This window comes from Trichomycterus rosablanca, chromosome 4, assembly GCF_030014385.1.
Source record: "Trichomycterus rosablanca isolate fTriRos1 chromosome 4, fTriRos1.hap1, whole genome shotgun sequence".
In the NCBI taxonomy this organism is placed as follows: Eukaryota; Metazoa; Chordata; class Actinopteri; order Siluriformes; family Trichomycteridae; genus Trichomycterus; species Trichomycterus rosablanca.
This window is the reverse complement of record NC_085991.1, coordinates 27,508,655-27,526,128: the sequence shown is the minus strand read 5'-3', so window position 1 is coordinate 27,526,128 and position 17,474 is coordinate 27,508,655. Positions and strand designations below refer to the sequence as shown.

At 35.8% G+C, this 17,474-nt stretch overlaps 1 protein-coding gene across 1 annotated transcript in view; it reads right to left on the bottom strand.

Moving 5' to 3' along the window:
* Positions 1–6,737: 6,737 nt before the first annotated feature.
* Positions 6,738–17,474, bottom strand: part of LOC134312279 (nuclear factor 1 B-type) — a 145,331-nt gene continuing 134,594 nt past the window's right edge. The window contains exons 11-12 of the mRNA XM_062994108.1: positions 7,257–7,293; positions 6,738–6,824 (exon numbers count right to left, since the gene is read on the bottom strand). Of these exons, the coding sequence (XP_062850178.1) occupies positions 6,814–6,824; positions 7,257–7,293 (48 nt within the window). The 3' untranslated portion in view covers positions 6,738–6,813. The remainder of the gene's footprint in view (positions 6,825–7,256; positions 7,294–17,474) is intronic.

Below are 17,474 nucleotides of genomic sequence, written 5' to 3'. Positions count from 1 at the left end.
TCTGCTGAGGATGAGCTTCTGTTAGGTTTGGAAGCTAATGAAAAGAAACAGGCACACATATGGGATGGTTTTTTAAGCTCTCTAGCATGAGCTGAGGCCACATTCACACACCATATGGGAGTGGGTGAGAGTGTGGAAGCTCCTAATGCATGTTCAACTCCATCCAAGAACTTTACAAGCGTGCCAAGATCTCACCATTTCTCTCTCTGCTCTGGTTCCTCTGCCAGCTCATGAAAACTGAGGTTACATTAAACCACTGCCTCAAAGTACCTCCGTCCTATTTTATGTTTTTATTTTGGAGCTAGGCTCTCCGGGGAGTCGTACATGCTCAATTCTCAGCAGGGCAGGAGGAACACAAGCTCATAATGTTCCATAATAGTGTGTTATGAAATCTTTATATAAAAATAAAGTAACTTACAGGCAGATAGTTAATTGTTGGTCATTGCTTTTCAAATTTACAGCTCATTTTACTTTTTATAATCAAATTATAGTAAACAAATGGACATTTGCAGAAATGTACAGTATTTAAATGTATAGTAACTGCAGTATTTTAACTGTATTTTTTATTTTAAAGTGTTTTAGACTTTGCATTATAATTTGAAATTATTGATTTTAAACCATGTAAAGATATGGGGCAGCAGGTTGGCACAACAGTTTTTGTGGGTGCCAGGATTCACACCTGTGACCTGGCTTTAAAACAAGAGTGCCCTTTGTTTTTTTCCCACCTGCCAAAAATAAGCAATTGATGGATTGTTGTGAACTGTAACTGGATGGGTATGACTGGGGTATTAATTAAATGTAAGGTGTTGGAAAAGGAGAATGCAAGCTTTACTTAAAGCATATTATAGCAGGTAAGAGATCAAAACAGACTAAGTTAAGTAGAACAATAGCAGCTGGACCAGTAATTGGAAGGTCACCAATTTAATTACCACCCTGCCAGGTTACCACTCTTTTGGCCCTTGAGCAAGATCCTGAACCCTCAATTGCTTTGATTGTAATCTTTGACAATTATCACTTTGGATAGATGTAAATGTAAATGTAGAACAGAGTAATTAATGTTCTAAAATTCAAAAAACAAATACTTTGTTCTTAATCTCAGTGTAATTTAAAAAAGGCAAAAAAAAATGACAACAACCTCAGAATTCTGTCGAAAACTGATTATGATCTACCTTGACTTTTTCCATTAATAGAAAAATTTCCAATAATCAAACATTTAATATTTTTGAAAAAATGATTAAAGATTTAAATAAAATTAAAATGTTGTAAAATAAGTAAAATAAAAATAAAAAAAGGTTTCATTAGAATATTCTTGGAGAAGAGAATAATGGTTTAAATGAAGTTTAAATATTGTAAAATAAGTTAAAAGTTAAAAGAAAAGGTTCAAATAGAATATTTTTGGAAAATAGATTAATTGTTTAAATAAAATTAAAATGTAAAATAAGTTAAAACTTAAAAAAATGTTTAAATAAAATATTTTTGGAAAATAGCTTAATTGTTTAAATAAAATTAAAATGTAAAATAAGTTAAAAGTAAAAAAAAAAAAAAAGCTTTAAATAAAATATTTTTGGAAAATAGCATAATTGTTTAAATAAAATTAAAATGTAAAATAAGTTAAAAGTAAAAAAAAGCTTTCAATAGAATATTTTTGGAAAATAGCTTAATTGTTTGAATAAAATTAAAATGTAAAATAAGTTAAAAGTTATAAAAAAAAGCTTTAAATAGAATATTTTTGGAAAATAGATTAATTGTTTAAATAAAATTAAAATGTTGTAAAATAAGTTAAAGTTAAAAAAAAGCTTTAAATAGAATATTTTTGGAAAATAGCTTAATTGTTTAAATAAAATTAAAATGTTGTAAAATAAGTTAAAAGTAAAAAAAGCTTTAAATAGAATATTTTTGGAAAATAGCTTAATTGTTTAAATAAAATTAAAATGTTGTAAAATAAGTTAAAAGTAAAAGAAGCTTTAAAAAGAATATTTTTGGAAAATAGCTTAATTGTTTAAATAAAATTAAAATGTTGTAAAATAAGTTAAAAGTAAAAGAAGCTTTAAATAGAATATTTTTGGAAAATAGCTTAATTGTTTAAATGAAATTAAAATGTAAAATAAGTTAAAAGTTTTAAAAAAGCTTTAAATAGAATATTTTTGGAAAATAGCTTAATTGTTTAAATAAAATTAAAATGTTGTAAAATAAGTTAAAAGTAAAAGAAGCTTTAAATAGAAAATTTTTGGAAAATAGCTTAATTGTTTAAATAAAATTAAAATGTTGTAAAATAAGTTAAAAGTAAAAGAAGCTTTAAATAGAATATTTTTGGAAAATAGCTTAATTGTTTAAATGAAATTAAAATGTAAAATAAGTTAAAAGTAAAAGAAGCTTTAAATAGAATATTTTTGGAAAATAGCTTAATTGTTTAAATGAAATTAAAATGTAAAATAAGTTAAAAGTTAAAAAAAAGCTTTAAATAGAATATTTTTGGAAAATAGCTTAATTGTTTAAATGAAATTAAAATGTAAAATAAGTTAAAAGTTAAAAAAAAGCTTTAAATAGAATATTTTTGGAAAATAGCTTAATTGTTTAAATAAAATTAAAATGTTGTAAAACAAGTTAAAAGTTAGAAAAGGTTTAAATAGAATATTTTTTGGAAAATAGATTAATGGTTTAAATAAAATTAAAATGTGAAATAAGTTTAAACTAAAAAAGGCTTAAATTGAATATTTTTGAAAAAGGTTAATGGTTTAAATGAATTTTAAAATGTATAAACATTAACAAAAGTATAAACTATATAAACAAAAGTATAAACATTTACAGATATGCTTTCACTTGTAAGTTGCAATGTTGTAAATACAACAAAATGCAGGAAAAAATATATTTGTCTTCCTAAAAGAAGAGTTCCCTAATAGAAATAAGTGTGCTGACGGAAAACATTGGATCAGCCCAAGCAACCTGGTATCAAGGTTTCAGAGAAAAGCAGGTTTACAAACAAAGGAGCTGGCAAGTTTGAGATGCAGACCATGGTATATAGAAAAACATCCTCCTGGAGCAAATGAATGCACACAATGCGCAGATGATTTAAAAAAACTGACACATCAATCATCACATGGAAAATACAAGTGCAGATTTTTAAATATCAGATTACACAAGTTCTTAATTTTTTCAACATAAATGCATCCATACAATTAAGTCAAAACAACGTTAGTGAAGTCAGTCCCTGGTGTTGGACATGAAGGCAACGTTTCAATTCATACCAAAGGTTTTAAATAAGTTTAAGGTGAAGACTGTTGAAGTTACTTTGCATTAAACTCATCAAACCATGTTATTATGGCGCTTTGTGCACAGGAGCGCAGCCATGCAGGTACAGAAAAAGGTCTGAACCATATAATTTATTTATAATTTTATATAATTGTATACAGTTTGTCATATAGTGCATTATATATATACGTTATTCAGACCACAAAAAGTTCACTTGTATCCTGTAAATGAGTTATAAAGTTATGTATTTAAGTTTTTGTTGTGAGGAAAAGTTAGTTGAGTAGCTACATCAACTCATCTCAGATGGTGTTGCCAATTCATGCATCATTCTAAACAGTTTTTCATTTATTTCACCTAAAAGTACCTAAGAGTTTATTTAGTATTTTCCTGACCATAAAGAGCAGTACATATAAAGGAATCGTCCAGCTGGAGGGTGGAAACATTCTCCTTCAATCACTGTAATGCAGAGCAGCTATGTGCAGAGTGTGCCAGCATTCTGGAACCAATTACCGGCCCAGGAAAGGGGAGGTGGATTAGACTGAGCAGGAGAGAGTTGGTTTAAGGTAAACCGTAATGGATGGGGTGGGTTGGACAACAGAAAGGATGCGGGGAGTCATAGTATGCCCCATTAGAGTTGAGCGGCCAACGCCTCTGTTCTCTGATTGGTTCAATGTTGACTACAGGACTCGGACCATCCAGAAATATGAGAAACTCTACAGGAAAAGCAAGACAACATGAGGGGAAGGAGGTTTGCATGACCTTTACTGAGGTATACGATCTTTGTTGAATTAGATATTGGAAACTCAGAAATGCACATACTGTATATACAGCATTTGAAAAAAATAGGAGGGGGTACATTTCCTGACCTCAAAGTGTGGTTGTATAGCCAGTCTCCACCCCTCATGTCTTAATATTAATACCACATGCACCGGGATCATATTGAACTCCTCTCCACTTCCCCTTCTTTTTTTCTCTCTCTCCTTTTGTGGAAATGTAGCACAATCCTGTGAACCCCACAACCTGACATTGAAGCCTCCAGGGTCTAAGCCCACATGTGTCCACACATGAGATCACCTACAAGCAGCAGAGGGATTTGCTATATGGGATTTGTTGGGATATCCTGAATGAAAATTGGGGAAGTGTGGTGATTTGCTGTAATCTCTGATAACTGGGATGAAGGGTTAATAGGTGGAATTAGAGGGATGGTCAGGTATTAAAGGCAATTAGAGGGTTGAAGCCTCATTCCTGGCAGTCATAACCCATATTGTACTAAAGATGAAGAACAGATTTTGACTTTGGGTCTATTTTTTTCAGTAATGTCAATATTATTGGACTTTAGCATGGATTTGTATGCATGTATATGCAGCATTACGGCCTCTTCTGTGTTCCAGCGCATGTTTAAAAAAAAAGGAAACGTGTTTCTCGGCTTGGTTTAACAAGCAAAAGGGTTTTTTTTTGTAGTTTGTTTCTCTGGACAACTCTACAACCCTTATGAAAAATGATACAGCACTTTGTGAGACCCCTGACAAGTGACAGAAGTGATTACTGTGCATGAGTTTTTCTTTTTTATTATTTAAACATTGTTAACTACTTTCTACTTTTTTTTGCTATTTTATTTTAGAAATTATTGGAATTCTTATTTTATTTTAAATCAGATTAGAAATGTTTTAAGTCAATCAAAAGCCTAGCGTCCAGGTGGTGCAGGGGATATTCCGCTAGCACACCAGCACAGATTTTCTGAACTCCTCGGTTCGAAACTCGATGTTGCCACCGGTTGGCTGGGCACCATCTGGCGGGCATAATTGGCAGTGCCTGAAGCAGACACTAATTGGCCACCGTATCTGCAGGGTGGGGACCGGACTATGTGTGGGTGGGTGGGTCTTCATACGCTGTGTAAGGACCCTGATTGACGGAAAAGACGCCTGTGCAGTGTGCATGAGCGAGAAGAGGAGGGCTGTACATGTGTCAGAGGAGGTGTGTACAGCGATGTGCTCCCCTTGGATGCAATCTGGTATCTCTCAGCAGCAGAAGACAAAAATTGAGTGCTCTAAATCAGGAGAAAAATGGGGAGAAAATGCATAAAAAAATAAGAAGTAGTATTAGGGCTTTAAATTAACTGTTTTAAAAAACACTTCCTTAACATTGACGGGTTAACAGTGAATAGTTCTAGAAGCATCACTTAGATTCTAATAGGATTGCATTCTGCAAAGAGTAGTAGTAAACCAAAAATCAGATAGTGTCTAAGGATTAATACATTACAGTAAGTGCATTATTCTTCATTTAGGAGGTTTTTAAATGGACTCATCTGTTTGGACAGCAGGAAAGGTAAAATTCAGCAGGGAAGGTAAAACAAGCATCAAAAGTCTTGATGCTTGTTTTACTAAAGCAGTACTACTGTGGGTTGGACTTATTGTACTTTAATCATAAACATATCATATTTATATCATAGATTTACAGAATTTTACAATTTCCATTTCTGGAAACATTTTAATACTTTGTAAAATAGATGAAATAAGAATCTGTGATTTGTTATTTGCTGACAAGTTAAGAAATAACTTTCATTTTTTTTAGGTTGACAGACCAGATTAATGTTTTAAACAGAAATTTTTATTTGTTGCTTAAAACACACTCAGTTGAAACAGATGCAAAATAAAAATGATGAGTTATACTGTTTTGTGTGGAAACATTCCACAGTTAGTAGGTGTATTGGTTACAGGTGAAAGTATCATGACTGGGTATAAAAGGAGGATCCAAAGATGGGTTGTGGCTCACTCCTTTCTCAGTTAAATAAAGGTTGAAGAGAATGAACAATCACAGAATCTTGCTTTTATAGCATTTGACTAAATGTTCCAACTTTCCTGGAGATGGGATTTGTACTTTGATCATGAATCAATATAACAATGGAAAGACTGGTTAGATAAACAATTTTAGTACTGGTTGATTTAGCAGTTTTAAAAGTTTTAATTACTTGATAAATTAATGTACATTCAAATAATGACCCAAAACAGAATTAGGTTTCATTAGTTCTAAAAGGTTTACCTGAAAAATATCACCCTATCACTTAACACTACACATCATTATCCTTTGCGGTAGTTAAGTGGACTGATCATTAATGGAAAGGCAAGGAACCAATGTCTTCAATAACAACAAATTAAATATAATAACAATAGGTTGTTTAAGCAGTATAATTAAAACTAATTGCATAATTACATGCATCTAGTAGGTCAAAAGTAAGAAAAAAAAATACTGCTACGTAGAGCACCTACAGAATTTTTATCCATCACTAAACGTATTTCATTAAAATGAAGTTAAAATGCCTGTTATACACACACACGCTTATTTAATTACACCTTTTGCATATTTTGGTGGGTGGTATCATGAATCAGGAAACTGTAGTACCTCAGAGGAAAACCAATCACACACACACACAGAGGGAATATGCAAAACTGCTTAGGTTTCCCCCATGAAGAAACATGCAGAAAGTGAACTGTGTCAGGATATGTGATGTATCAGCCTCCTTTTTAGGGTAAATTTCAGTCCCAGTGGTTATAAGTGACGCTGGACTCACTGTGACCCTACAATGGATAAAATGTGAAAATTAATTAATTAATATTAACGCTGTTATTATTCAATTTCAGTTTAACAAACATGGACTGTGAGGGTAAGATTTGTCTTTGTTAAATAATTATACAGTTTACAGCAGTAATTGTGCAACTGGTAAAACAATAAACAGTGAACTGTTTTGGCTGAGAAAACTGCAGACGTTTGAAACATTTGCCAGTATTTGTGAATTTTAAACAATAGTGAATTATGCACACATTTGTTTTCATTAGGATGTGTGGACATGCAGTATAAATGTGTCATCTGTAACTGATATTTCACTCATGGCAGAACCACAAAACCAGAAATGGATCGTTCTGCGAGCAGCAGGTCCATGATGTGATGCAAGTGGACAGAAAACACTGCAGACATGGAGTGAGGCACAACCACTGGGCTAAAACACTTACTGTCTCTGCCATGTGTTTCCTCCCTCAGCTCCCAGTCCTGCTTCCAATTACATCATAGACAAAACAAACATGGAACAAATGTCATTTCTCACAGTAGACTGAATGCCATTATGCTTGGCATAAATCTAGTTCATTCATATGTTATGATTTTGTTTGGGTGTTTGTTTTCCATTTGTGTTATTATTAGTTCTTTTGTAAATGATTATAGGGGAGAATTTTAAACAGACAGCAACATGTGAGTTCTAACCATGGTGGTATTGTATGAACTGAAGCGAGAGTGGTTAGTCTAGCATAGCTTTATTCTTTTTTAATTGAAATAAATATTGCTTACCTGCTCAGCGTACACTGAAAGTCAGGTTAATGGGTGTGACCATTATCGGTCTAGAAGGCTCGTCTCCTAGACATGCTGTGTTCAAAATGGCATGTATACTACTAATTACATTTACATTTTCGGCATTTAGCAGACGCTTTTATCCACAGCGACTTACAGTATACAACCTAAGCAATTGAGGGTTAAGGGCAACAGTGACAACCTGGCAGTGGTGGGGTTTGAACCAGCAACATTTTGCTTACTAGTCCAGTACCTTAAACGCTAGGCTACAAGTGCCCTACACACAGTAGTGACTTTTTACATTTTTGCATTTAGCAGACGCTTTTATCCAAAGCGCTTTACAGTAGTGACAGTATATTGTCTAACCAATTGAGGGTTAGGGGCCTACTCAAGGGCCCAACAGTGGTAACCTGGCAGTTGTTACCAGACCCACACAAATGTAGAATGTACAAGCCCTATTTCTGAAGAAACTGTAACATTTCGTAAAATGCAGTACAAACCAGAATCTTTTATTTATTAATTCCTTTATTTATCTGCCAAAAGTATTTTCACTGACCGTATATACAATGTTGAATTTGTATATTCTGCAACAAAAAAGCAAGAGCAAGGGAGAATGTGAGTTTATAGAATATGTAAGTTACGTTTTAAAACATTCTACAATAAGCAGTGAATTGGTAACAGGTGAGAGTATCATGATTGAGTATAAAACATGTGTCAAACTCAAGGGCTAAATCCGGCCTGCCACGTCATTTTATGTGGCCCGCAAGAGCTTAAAAGACGTATGATTGTCTTAAAATACACTGTAAAATCGTACATAAACTGCATCTCCCACAATGCATGCCGATTTTGTGACCCGCAAAGTGACCGCATCCCACCACTCGATGGCAGTGTTTCCACATCAGCGTTTAACTGAGGCGGTTTTCCAACAAGTGATGTTGAGAAATATTTACAAATAATCCCAAAATGTACGAGAAGAGAAAATTAAAGCAGAAGGAGGAAATTTAATGAAAGATGGGAAAGTGAATACAAGTTTGTGCATTCAAGAAGAAAAACCGGTACGTCTCTTGTGTTATGAGGCCATGTCTGTGGTAAAGGAGTACAATATAAATGTAGATATACATTATAAATATACAGTATAAATTTGGCATTTTGACACAAAATACATAATTTAGCCTCCAAGAAAAACAATAAATTGTCCAAGACTTAAAAGGCAGACTGCAATCATAGCAGAATACGTTACAATCGGCCCTATGAGGGCCACCATAATGCTGATGTGGCCCTTGGTGAAAATAAGTTTGACACCCCTGGTATAAAAGGTGCATTCACTAAAGAGTTAGTCTTTGCAAGCATATTGGTCGTAGTTCACCACTTTGTAAAAAACATCATAAAATAATTGTCAATAATTTTGGTTCATTATTATCCACCATACATAATATTGTATAAAGATTTAGAGATTCTGGAGAAATCTCAGTTTATGTAGGGCAAGGCCTAAAACCACTGTTAAATATGTTTGACCTTTAAGCCCTCAGACTGCACTGCATGACTGCAAGCACTTTCAAACTACTGTGATAAATATAACCACATGGACTCAGCTGTATTTCGGAAAACCGTTTTCACCTAATACAGTCCGCATCAAGAAATGCAGCCTTCTGAATCCAGAGTTGTAAAACCACTGTTGAATATGTTTGACCTTTAAGCCCTCAGACTGCACTGCATGAGAAACTGGTATACTACTGTGATAAATATAGCCACATGGGCTCAGCTGTATTTCGGAAAACCGTTTTCACTTAATACAGTCTGCATCAAGAAATGCAGCCTTCTGAATCCAGAGTTGTAACCTGAAACTTGCAAAGACAAAGACATTTAGAATTAGACAATAATGACCAAAGACTCTTGGACAGCTGAAGTTGTCTGTGGCCTCTTTCAGCAGGATAATGCGCCCTGCCACAAAGCAAAAAATGGTTCAGGAATGGTTTGAGGAGCACAACAACGAGTCTGAGGTGTTGACCTGGCCTCCAAATTTCCCAGATCTCAATCCAATCAAGCATCTGTGGGATGTGCTGGACAAACAAGTCTGATCCATGGTGGCCCCATCTCACAACTTACAGGAGTTAAAGGATCTGCTGCTAACAGAGTCCATGTCTCGATGGGTCAGGGCTGTTTTGACAGCAAAAGTGGGACCAACACAATATAAGGGAGGTGGTCATAATGTTATGCCTAATCAGTGTAAATTGGTCAGTCAAAACATTGGAAATCTTTTCTTTATACTTCAGGCAGTTGAATAAAGGGTCAATATATTGGGTTCCTTACTAACCTGTTAATATGTTTTTCCCCTTTGCAGCTTTTTGTCAGCATGGTTGTGGTTCAGATAGATCTGAAGCGTATCCCAGAAGTACAAGGTGCAAGGCATCGATGGACCCTGGACAGGATGCCAATCCATCACATGGCATTACAAACTCATAAACTCTGTTAGTAGTGACAATATAGCAAAGTTTATTCACCTATCAGCGTGTTTATATACGTATATGCCAACATTAAAACCACCTCCTTGTTTCTACACTCAATGTCCATTTTATCAGCTCCACTTACCATATAGAAGCACTTTGTAGTTCTACAATTACTGACTGTAGTCAATCTGTTTCTCTACATACTGTTTTAGCCTGCTTTCACCCTGTTCTTTAATGGTCAAGACCCCCACAGGACCACCACAGAGCAGGTATTATTTGGGTGGTGGATCATTCTCAGCACTGCAGTGACACTGACATGGTGGTGGTGTGTTAGTGTGTGTTGTGCTGGTATGAGTGGATCAGGCACAGCAGCGCTGCTGGAGTTTTTAAATACCATGTCCACTCACTGTCCACTCTATTAGACACTCCTATCTAGCTGGTCCACCTTGTAGATGTAAAGTCAGAGACGATCGCTCATCTATTGCTGCTGTTTGAGTTGGTCATCTTCTAGACCTTCGTCAGTGGTCACAGAACGCTGCCCATGGGGCGCTGTTGGCTGAATATATTTTTGGTTGGTGGACTATTCTCAGTCCAGCAGTGACAGTGAGGTGTTTAAAAACTCCATTAGCATTGCTGTGTCTCATCCACTCATACCAGCACAACACACACTAACACACCACCACCATGTCAGTGTCACTGCAGTGCTGAGAATGATCCACCACCCAAATAATACTTACTATGTAGTGGTCCTGCGAGAGTCCTGACTGTTGAAGAACATCACTGAAAGGGGGCTAACAAAGCATGCAGAGAAACAGATGGACTACAGTCAGTAATTGTAGAAAAACAAAGTGCTTCTATATGGTAAGTGGAGCTGATAAAATAGACAGTGAGTGTAGAAACAAGGTGGTGGTTTTAATGTTATGGTTGTCCGGTGTACAAAAGTGGAAAAAAACGAAACAAAGGTTGACCGTTGACCACCATCGTCAACTTGGTGTTTTCATTTCATCATGGTTGTAAGCATGGCCAGATGAGTGCACACAGACACACACAAACTTGCCTATCAGCGCTTCTGATCTGACCACAGATGTAATCTAACATTTTGTAACAAGCCATGAAATTGGCTCATTATAAATGTGACACACGCTATTGTGCTGTCTTTAAAATGGGTTTTCTTTCATCCTGCACTTCATAATGCCCATTAGCCACATTTATCTGACACATGATTGATTTCATTTTTTAGGTATGTGCCACTTGGAGTGGTAGTGGTAAATCACATTTGTACATAACCAGCTGCATAATCTTGCAAAAATTGATTTATTGTTTGGTAGAAAGGCCTCTTTCAAATATTAAAAATCATTTTCAGACACTAACAAATTGCCCAAATTGCCCAAATTGCCCATTGATTATGACCAGCTGCTGGAACCTTATTTAAAGGTAATCAATCAGTTCAAGTTTTAGTAATCTGAGAATATCCCAGCATTGCTTTAAAAAATCTATTAGAATGGGTAATTAATCACTATATTAGCCAAATATGTGGCAACACCAGCACTTATCTCTGCCCGTTATTTCAGACTCCACCATGACAATGCTAGTCGACAGATAGAGATTGATTACAGGTATGAGTGTGTTAGTGTGTATGTGTGTGAGTGTGTGTGTGTGTGTGTGTGTAAGCAAGAACATGTGCCAAATCAATGGACCTGACATCTGGCACTGTGTTGTGTTATTAAAACCAGAGGGGTCTCTGCATACGTCAGGGACACAGGAGCGGCTGCCGTGTGCCAACTTTTTATCTACAAGAAATTTATACATTAATGGAGAAAATGGCAAATGTTTCCACATGGGCTTGTGAATAGACTTATTCTGAAATTCTTTCAAGTCCATTAAAAAGAGAGGCACAAATTTATCCAGAAGTGGCCTAGCTTGCTACTGTTTTTGCTTTGGGTCGCACAGACCTATAGGACAGGAAGCCACAGGTTACAGGCAGATTTACTCCGCAAGCATGTACAAATAACACTGATAAATCAGAGATAAACAAAATTAGAGATGTTCACTTTTCCACATAGAAACACCTGTTTTTGACAACCATCTAAATGTGCTCATTGAAGGTTTGCACAAAACCAAGACTTTCACTTTAAATGTACAAAAATACATATTGTACCTACATTTATATAAAAAATTTTGTTGTTAGCGTTGTTGTTCTGTTCTATTTGCCAATCTGCTGCATATATGGTAGAGAGGGACTAGGTTAAGAAATGCTAGAGTATTTCTTTACAGTTTTGTGTTACACATAACAAGCCTATTTAGGGCTTCTCTTCCAGGCAACTCATAGCACTTTTTTACCATGGGCATGTAAAGTAGCACTATGAGATCAGAAAAGAGCAAAAACTCACCAACTGTCCATGTGTTGTTCTATAGAGCCACTAAGGTGAAGAAAGTACAAAGCAAAGTAAGGAAGAATGGATACATTTAATAATAAAAAAAAATAATTAAAACATGCTAGCACACCAGAGCTGGAATTTCGAATACATCATATTAAATCTCAGCTCTGTCATCAGGCTAGGCTGGGCGGCCACATGAAAAACGATTGGCTGTTGTTCAGGGTGGGATAAGCCAGACCAGAGTTCCTCATAACTGGCTGATTGATGGTGCCTGCGCAGAGTTGGGGAATAATGCTGATCAGGGTGTGGCAGGGTGTGCAATGTAGCATTTTCAAAATTTTCCTTGATCACTCAGGTTTGATGACGGTAGAGGTGCCAGAGTCTCATGCTACTCTCTGTAAAACTGACACTTTACTCTTAACGTTTTCACATTGTAACTACATTTTCTGTTGTTTTACCCAGAGGTGTTTCTGACGGAAACCTGTTTACCCGTCCAAGGTTGAATCCTGCAAGTCGAGACTGTCGTGCCAACAACGCTGCTCCTGATAGATATGACGGGAACCTGACGTGTTTGCACCAAAAATGGCCTTTATCACAGACTGGACTGAATAATGAACTCCAATTGTTTACATTATTAATTTTTTGCTAGTTATAACTCTTAGTTTAATTAGATTTTGTGTATGTATGATTTGTGTGAATCCTATTTATTCAAATGATTCACCAGGCCACCCAAGGAGAGTGGGGGTTCCTGCTGAGTCTGGTTCCTCTCAAGGTTTCTTCCTGTATTTTTAAGGAGGTTTTTCTTTGCCACCGTCACCCTCAGCTTGCTCAACTGGGGTTTTTGGTCTGTTGGTCCTGGATTCTGTAAAGTTGCTTTGACTGATGTGGTTTCCCAGCAAAACCTGCCATTTTGCCACAATTATTGACAATGACATTGCATTCATTCATTTTCCCTCCAAGTACTAAAAATCAGAGAACAAAAGCCTGAAAATCAGTTAAGCTGAAACTGAGTTACTATGAAAGCACAAAAGCAGTTTTCAAAGTACAAATACATTTACAATAGATGAATAAATAAACAAGTTTGAAGCTGAAACCCTCAGTAATAGTAAAAACTAATAGTAAAACTATGCAGTAGTCGGCTTGTTTTCAATGCCACCATTTACTGTTACAGATGATAGAATGACCATTATGGATGCAAAGTGGAGAAAGTCAAAGACAGCAGAGATGTTTAGTAGAGTATAAATAATGAGCAAAGCGATGAGGCTATGTTCAATAATTCATTTTAGTGTTAAAGTGTCATGAAGATGCCTCCCTCTTTTAACAGAAAAAATAAACAAGTTCATAGATCTTGTTTACAGCCTACAGTAAAGTAACATTAATACAGGAGCAGATGACACAATAGCAAACTTTATTGCAAATTTCACTTTCAGTAAATTAGATGAGTTATAACTTGCTGATAGTGAAATGTCATGTGCAGGCAGGGAGAAGCGAGCCTCCAAAACCGTATTATTTATTTTAGATTTTATCTTAATGTGTATCTACACATTATTCTTGAAACTATATGGACCAAGTAGGAACTATAATGTCAGGACTTCATATCACAGGTGGTGCTAATGGCCAGTCTGGCATCTACAGTACATGCAGACATGATGGCTAGGGAAGCACGGTGGCTAAGTGGATAGCACTGTGGCCTCACAGTAAGAAGGTTCTGGGTTCGATCCCCAGGTGGGGTGGTCCGGGTACTTTCTGTGTGGAGTTTGCATGTTCTCTCCGTGTCTGTGTGGGTTTCCTCCGGGTGCTCCGGTTTCCTCCCACAGTCCAAAGACATGCAAGTGAGGTGAATTGGAGTGTAAACGATGACATTAAAATCCTAATAAACAAACATGATGGCTGAGGCCCCGCAGTTGATTGACATTCAGTCTAAGGTATGTTACTGCATTGCACCCAGTAATTATGACATTGGCCAAGTAAAACATAAAAAACTAATTTAATTAATTAATTAGCAATTGAGAATTGTGAGACAGAATTCTTCATCTACTATAATTCATTAAACATTTCTAATCAGTAATTTCATCTTAGTTAATATAAATATCTTTTACATTAACAGTTATAGGGTCTGTGTTTAAGGTCAAGTTAAAATTACAGTGGTTTGCCTGTTTACACACACAAATCTTATTTTCTCAATAGAGACCAATGATTTTTGTTTAGTGGTTCTGTTTCATAGTGATTGTGTAGTGTTGAATGTGTAGTGTTAATAATTGGCCTAAAAAGTGTGTGTGCCCTGTGATGGACTAGCAGGGTGTCCGGGGTGTTCCCCGCCTTTCGCCCAATGAATCAGACCCAGCGCTACCCTGACCGGGATAACGTGGTGGTAAAACAGACAATAAATGAATGAATGCATGAATGAATGAATATTCTGTTGTAGTAATTGTTGTTCCTTTTAATATGCTGATATGCCACAGATGTATTGACTAGAGAAAAAAGATGCTAGTGTTCCTTTAGCTCTCTGACTGAGTTTTGTGTAACACCTGAAAAGCCAGATTCAGTCTGGGTTTTCTCTAATTTCAGAATGCTAATTAAAACATTATAATAATGAATAATAATCAGGTAGCTGGCTTTGGGTGGGTAATAAAAGCGTGGGATAGTGGGGAGGAAAAAAAGTGTGATGGGTGCTGTTAAGTAGTTTTATAAAGCACCATTTTGTGTTGTGAACTGTTGTGTTATTGCAGCCTTGAAGCAAAGTTAATTGGTGAATAAAAGATGCATGAAAAATTACTGCAGCTGATGCCAAAAAACAAACAAACAAACCGACAGCAGGTGACCTGTGTGCACCTGCAGCTCATTATTGCAAAGCTACTTAACATAGCGCAGGTGCAGCAGACACACACACACACACACACACACACACACACACACACACACACACACACACTTTAATGTATTTCTTTTTTACATAGTGTATATTGAACATACATTAAAGAGGTCCTAAAATGCCCCACAAACCTACAAGAACAAGGCTGTACCCTGATTTCTTCATTTAATGTTCTAATACTTGAAATAATAAAATAAAAGCAAACTGTATTTTCTTAATCTTTAGGCCATATTGCCCATGAAGTACAATAAGGGATCTGAAAAATGCATGTCTTTTAATACATGCTTTTTTTTAATGAGTTTAAGTTTTTTTGTGTTTCCTTTTTCGGAACCATCAAGAAAATCCTCACATCAGAATTCAAAAGGAAAACATATGCCATTTCATTAATATTAATACAGTGGTACCTTGTAACTCAAAATCTTTGAAATTCAACACCCTGCGTCGAGAAATTTGTACCCTTAAACTTAAAGTTTCCCTTAAACTTGTGTGCGACTGCTGCTTTGTTCAGCACTCGACTTGAGCAGTGCGGTAAAATGTCTTTGAAGTGCGAATACGAGATAAATCTGCATTTGTGTGGAATAATCGTCAAATTCATTCTGAAAGCTCCACATGTATCTGTGTTTATCTGGATTTTCCTCACAGTTTCACTTTTAAACTTGTGTTATAGCTCAAGGTTCTGAGAAATTGTGAGAATCAGCTTTTCTGAGAGTGTTTAAAATGCTTATCGTACTAGCATGTTTTCGGGGATTTATGAGTTAACAGGGATATCTACAAGAATTCCAAAAATAAACCAAATAAAAACCAAATCTTAAATTAGGTAATAATTGCTATTATCTGGAAGATTTAGTCTTTGTATCAACTACAGTTAAGGCTCTGTAAATACTACATATACATTTATTATTCTTTTTTATACTTGATCTATGCATTTTTTTTTCTTTTTTCCCCCAAATTTGGCTGTATCCAGTTACCCAGCTGTTTGCTTCCTCCAAACCACTACTTTAATCAAGAAGCATCTTTACCTAACGATTGCCCCCTCAGGCATGTGCACCTTTTCCCCTGTCAGAGAGAGCAGTATTGCATGCAGAGTCATGCACTGCCTACCATTCATGATCAGCTGCCCCCCATGCAGGTGCCTCGACCGGTCAGCAGAGGCTGCCCTTACATCAGCAACAAGGAATCCTGTTTTAGCCATTGTCCCTCCCTTACAGACACACAGCCAATCGTGTGTCTGTCTGGCACTTGGCCATCTGATAGCAGAGCTGAGATTTGGACTACTGGTGGGCTTGCATGTTTTACCCCTGTGCCACCCAAGTGCTTTTTTTGTTTCTATCTACATATATGAAAGATCAAATGTTCCTGAATGTGATGTTACATGTTAATACTTTTTGGTAGCTGCTCCATAAAGTCACACTTTTTCTGATTACTTACATTGCTTTTTGGCATATAGAGCAGGATAAACAATACAATTGTGTTATTTGCTATGTATAAAGCATTCAATCTGAATAGGAGCTTTTTATGATTTAGATTTTATATATTTGAAACAATTTTTATAATCTTAGGCTTGTTACAATTCAAGTTCTGCCAAAAGGTTGCATTGCTGTATATCATCATATTTTTGTAGCCTACCGCACGTACTGTCCCAAAATGAAAGTGAAATCCCTGAGGATCACTGTCAATTAAAATACAAAATGTGTAAGCCTTTTACATTTTTTTAGTTTTAGTTAGTTGTAGTGAAGTAGTACTACTTACATTTGTGTTACTGTACAATAATAAAGTCATGCAAAGATCTAAACCCTATCTAAATCCTCACATCAGTATTTAAAAGAAGACATATGACCATTGTAATAATATTAATTCAGTACTTCACTTACTAACATGTTTTTGGAAATAAGAAGTTAACAGGGAAATCTTCAGGAAATCCAAATATAAACCAAATAAATACAGATAATAACTGCTATTGTCATGAAGGATTTAGTCTTTGTATTAACTATCAACTTCTTTTATATACTCGATTTATGCATTTGTCCTTTTTCACCAAATCTGGCCGTATTAAATTACCCAGCTCTATGCTACCGTCACTGCTGCAGATCCCTACGCTGACCAAAAAGCATCATAACAAATGCCCCCTCTGGTATGTACAGTTGCAAAAGCAATTCTTTTCACCTGCCAGAGATGCGTTCACACAAAGAG